Below are 5,172 nucleotides of genomic sequence, written 5' to 3'. Positions count from 1 at the left end.
GACCTTTATCACCAAACCTACAAGTTTAAGGTTTGGGAAAAACACAGAATCTGTTTACGAGAAAAAAAAGTGGATTATTTTTTTTATTTCTACTCACCCATAAGTTATGTGATCGAGGGGAAAAAAAAATTTTGGGAAAATTTAACGGATTTTTTATTTTATTTCCAGACACAACACCCCACCCTGCCCTTTTTGGATGTCGGCTGTTAACAGAAAACCTTTCTTCTATGGGTGACTATGACAAAAAGGAACCGTCGATGCGTTCACCGGGATTAGAAATGCTGGCGGAGTCTTTACCGAAGGTGAGTCCGTGATAGCTGAATGAATTCTGAATCTCTGTTGGCTTTCAAGATATTCCTTCTATACAACGTTTAATGTATCATACAAAAAATAGCTGTAGGAATACTGGCTGATACACACACACACACACACACACATATATAGACATTCATATATATATATATATATATATATATATATATATATATATATATATATATATATATATGTGTGTGTGTGTGTGTGTGTGTGTGTGTGTGTGTGTGTGTGTGTGTGTGTGTGTGTGTGTGTGTGTGTGTGTGTGTGTGTGTGTGTGTGTGTGTGTGTGTGTGTGTGTGTGTGTGTGTGTGTGTGTGTGTGTGTGTGTGTGTGTGTGCAAACATACACACACACACATACACACACACACGGCACAAGGCAATGGCATTAGTTACAGACAGATTTGCTGTCTCTTAAAGCAACATACTTGATTAGGTGTGAATCACACCACCCCCATCTGTCCCTCCCTATATACATATATATATATATATTATATATATATATATATATATATATATATATATATATATATATATTATATATATATATATATATATATGTATATATATATATATATATATATATATATATATATATATATATATATATATATATATATATATATATATATGTGTGTGTGTGTGTGTGTGTGTGTGTGTGTGTGTGTATATATATGACCGAGTGTGCTCCCAAGAGCTTGCTCCCCACCCTCGCACCCCACCCTCAAAACTTCTCCTGTGCCCCTTGTAGCTGTTCAATCACTTTCCTAGATATATTTCGTTAATATGACTCCAATTAAGATGTCTCACTTGATTCGTTTTCTTTTGTCTAGCCTTCTAATTGTTATTTATTTCTCGACCATCTCAGCTTACTGGTGTTCTGTTTATTTCAGTTAATGGAAAACGAGCCCGAGTCTTCTGCCGTCGGTACAGGAATGTCTTCACCGCCCCGAATGCGGCTTTATGCATCGCCCTTGAATCTCTTTTCAAGGAAACCCACTCATCAACAGCACAGAACTCTCTCACCGGTCCTACGGCAAACTTCACACCCGGATCGAAATCAGTTTACAGAGCTTCCATCTTCCTACCCCGGCATTCTCCTTGTGGACGCAGGTCGACCATCCGCCGAAAGAGAATCGACTTCTCCTTCATCGTCTGACTCTATTGCCAAGTTCAGTGATGAGGATTTGAGGCCGTCACGAACAGACATGCCAACTAATGTTTACGAATACCCGTCGTCACTTTCAATATCCTCATCAGAAAGTGGGGATTATACACTCCCAGTAAAACAAAGATCAGCAGATTTACAGCCCTCTGGTATGAGATCTAGAAAATCGCTTAACATTCCGTCACACTTTAAAGTCATCAGGCAGCCGTCTAACGAAAAGATCCTTGAGGACTCCATTTACGTAGCCCCAAACAAACCGCCTTTGAGTATTCCTCAGAATCTAGCATTTGAAATTAAGTCTGAGGATCACATAACAACTAAAAGCATTTCCAATGACCTGATGAATGTGAAATTAAGAAATGGTACGCTAAGAAGAATCCCGCCGAAGAATTTTGGATTTATGCGATTGTTTAAAGCAAAATATCTTGGTTCAAAATTGGATCTGAAAAATCAAACTCAAGAAAAGCACTTGAAAGAAAGAAATGAAGGGAATATTCTAAACATGAACAAAAGAAATGAGGTTCAACAAAAAGAAGTCAGTAAACTTGTTCCTACATTTCCTACAACCCTGAACGATACGTTTCTCCAGCGGAGAGGACACGCCCAAGAGAATCTCCGAAGGAAACGTTCCGGAGGGAGTCGGTGGGTGTGGGGCACGCCCGGCCGGAGCACCACCACGGCGCCGCAGCTCACGACAGCCGTCCGCCTCGACACTCAGGTGGCTGACGCTTTTCCAGATAATGTTCCAGAGCGCCACTTTCCAGTATCGTATGACGGAGATCAAAATTTCGACCACCATCCGCAGCATGTTCTGGCGTCTCCAGGTGAAGAATATAATTCTGACGAAGATAAAGACTCGCCGTTCTTACAGGATACTGATGCGAGTTTTACAAGCGAACCAAACTATAACCGAATGCCATCCAACAGGGACGCCATAGACCGTGATTACAGTCACGTATATCACCCAACCTCTTCCTATAGCTATATACAACCAGAACACCAAAACTACCACAGTGAACCTGTCGATTACAACTACCACAGTCACCCAAACGACCACAACTACCACAATCAACCACAGGGCTACAATTACCACAGGAAGGAGAAGCCTCATCATCCAATCGAAACGAAATTCAGCTTGACCTTCCCAGTAAACAAAACGATGTCCTTCAGATGGTTTAAAGCCCTGACGATGAATGCATCCTTCACTGACATACATAACCCTTTCAAACCGTTTCTGCAATTCGGATTTTCTTCTGGGATGGAACCGGTGTACCATCCTCACACAGGCTACGAGACCCATCACGGACACCACACATCCCAGTACAAACGCCAGATGGACATTTCCTCAGATGACACACCTGGTGACCGGTATGTTTCTGAAGATTCGCAAGATAGCTCCTTCGACATCCTCAATTTCTTGCCAAAGATAGGCCTAAGTTTTGCGCGAGGAAAAGAAAAAGCCGCGTCCGCTTTCGATCCTCTGGGGATCATAATGCAAGGGTGGGATTCCTTAAAGAACTTTTTCGGGGCGTCGGACGAGACTGGCGAAGAAAAGAGCGAAACAGCATATGTCCCTGAATATGTCTCCACGACAGAGAACTATGGGCAACCAAGTGAAACTTACATACTGTCTGAAGAAGTTCACGACCCATATATCAGTACATATGAGCCACATACAAGGAAGCCCTCTTTACGGTTCTACGAAACGTCAGCAGAGGACCAGTCGCACATTCATATAGGGAAGTACACGCCACCTGTAATTTATATACCAGTCGAGGAAATGTACGACTCTTCTTCAGCGACCTTCTTTCAGTCAAAAGAAGCGTACACCCAAGCGTATACCCCGACAACCGGAACGCACACAACCCACACCAATGCATACGCTGTGACAGAGGGAACGCCTTTTCCATCTGCAGGGATGAACACACAACCACGAGATTAAGAACAGACATTCCCGACCCAGAGCATGCTACCTCAGGAAATATTTAACCTCATGGACAGTCAGGACCAGGGTATAGGAACCCCAAGCTATGGACCCCACGCTCGATTCATGGGATGGTCAGCAAAGGGACGGAAATCCCTTCCACGTGGTCAAAACGCCGAACCTTCCACAGTCAACCCAAAATAAAAAAAACAAAAGCTGCTCAGTATATCATAAAGTAGGTCCATTGCTTTTATCATAGATTTCAGTGGTACGATATGTATAATTTGATAGTAATTTATACCGGTCTGAGTAAATGATGTTAACTGCAAGCATTGCATGATTTTTGCGTGATTACTTGCTACATTATGCGATGCAATTATGGAAATCAAGCTGCAGTTGACGAAACGCTAGGTCATCAACTATTCAGAATCGTTTACTCTCAGCGATAAGCATTCTTCGACACAAATCATGCATCACGCCATGAAACCACAGCTCGGACATGGTCACTGTTGCATAATTGCGTCTCCCACCTGAAGACCATTAAGCAACAAATTATAAAATGTGTCGTCAAGCAGTTAGTACCTGATACATGAAAATATCTCCCCCTATTTGCTATTTAGCTGTATATTAATGTATCTCAAGAGTTTGCATACTTCCACAACATTTAATTTAATATTCAATTTTATGGTTACGAGAAAGTTATATATTCCATATAAATACAATTGTTGTTGTGTTTATACATATGTAAAAAATAAATGATTTTCAAGTTATAATTCATTATTGACCGTCCTGGTTTCCATGCCGAGGCACTACTTATAAACACATTCAAGAATTCAAAATCATCAGTTTTGTAGGATTGCCTCATTATGTCTCCGATTATTCACTAAATCTCTCTCTCTCACTCTATTTATCTATCTCTATCTCTCTGTCTCTCCCTGAGTGGTCAGATGCCCCCGAAAGTCATGCCGTCTAATCACGGCGGCGTGCCCGCGTCCTCACAGCCGTGCCGACCTAGCTGCCCCCTTCGCTTGCATCCTCTGACCTTCTCCATGACTCGTATAGATGCTCCACCTCGGGTCACAGTCCCACCGCCAGCGCGACACCTACATCTTCAACCTCCACTCACCTAACACCTTTAGTAAACGTGACGAACCAGACCGTTCCCTACACCACCAACGTAGAGGACCCCAGCAAGAAACCGCTAACAGATTGGTGTCAGCAGTGGGATACCAAAACACTGGCACTCTCTCTCTCTCTCACTCTATTCCTTTCTCTCTCTCTCTCTCTCTCTCTCTCTCTCTCTCTCTCTTCATACTGTTGACAGTGTAAGCATGTCCTAACCGTAGATATCTGTTCATTGGATAGATCCAATGGAGAAGTGTATATGTGTCTCATTTGTTGATATACCTATGTTTTGTATGTGAAATGTGAGTCTCTCTCTCTCACACACACACACACATGCACTCTCTGTCTATCTGTCTGTCTGTCTCTCTCTCTCACACACACAAGGTCTCTCTCTCTCTCTCTGTGTGTCTGTCTATCTCTATCTCTCTCGCTTTCTCTCTCTCTCTCTCTCTCTCTCTCTCTCTCTCTCTCTCTCTCTCTCTCTCTCTCTCTCTCTCTCTCTCTCTCTCTCTCTGTACTAGCCTCCGGGCTAGTACAGTGGTAACGTGTCGGCCTCTCATCCGAGGGGTCGGCGGTTCGCGCCCCGGCCAGGCGCGAGAAGTTGCAACTGTCGCCCGGAGGTTACTGCTGTGGCTGGG

The 5,172-nt window shown here is 43.0% G+C and overlaps 1 protein-coding gene across 1 annotated transcript; it reads left to right on the top strand.

Annotated features, from left to right (window-relative positions):
• Positions 1-218: 218 nt before the first annotated feature.
• Positions 219-4,098, top strand: LOC119583151. The gene is made up of 2 exons (XM_037931658.1): positions 219-302; positions 1,211-4,098. Exons 1-2 carry the CDS (start codon positions 228-230, stop codon positions 3,425-3,427), a joined length of 2,292 nt encoding a protein of 763 aa, XP_037787586.1. The 5' UTR covers positions 219-227; the 3' UTR covers positions 3,428-4,098.
• Positions 4,099-5,172: the final 1,074 nt, after the last annotated feature.

Source organism: Penaeus monodon, chromosome 16, assembly GCF_015228065.2.
Source record: "Penaeus monodon isolate SGIC_2016 chromosome 16, NSTDA_Pmon_1, whole genome shotgun sequence".
Classification (NCBI taxonomy): domain Eukaryota; kingdom Metazoa; phylum Arthropoda; class Malacostraca; order Decapoda; family Penaeidae; genus Penaeus; species Penaeus monodon.
This window is presented reverse-complemented; position numbering and strand designations above follow the sequence as displayed.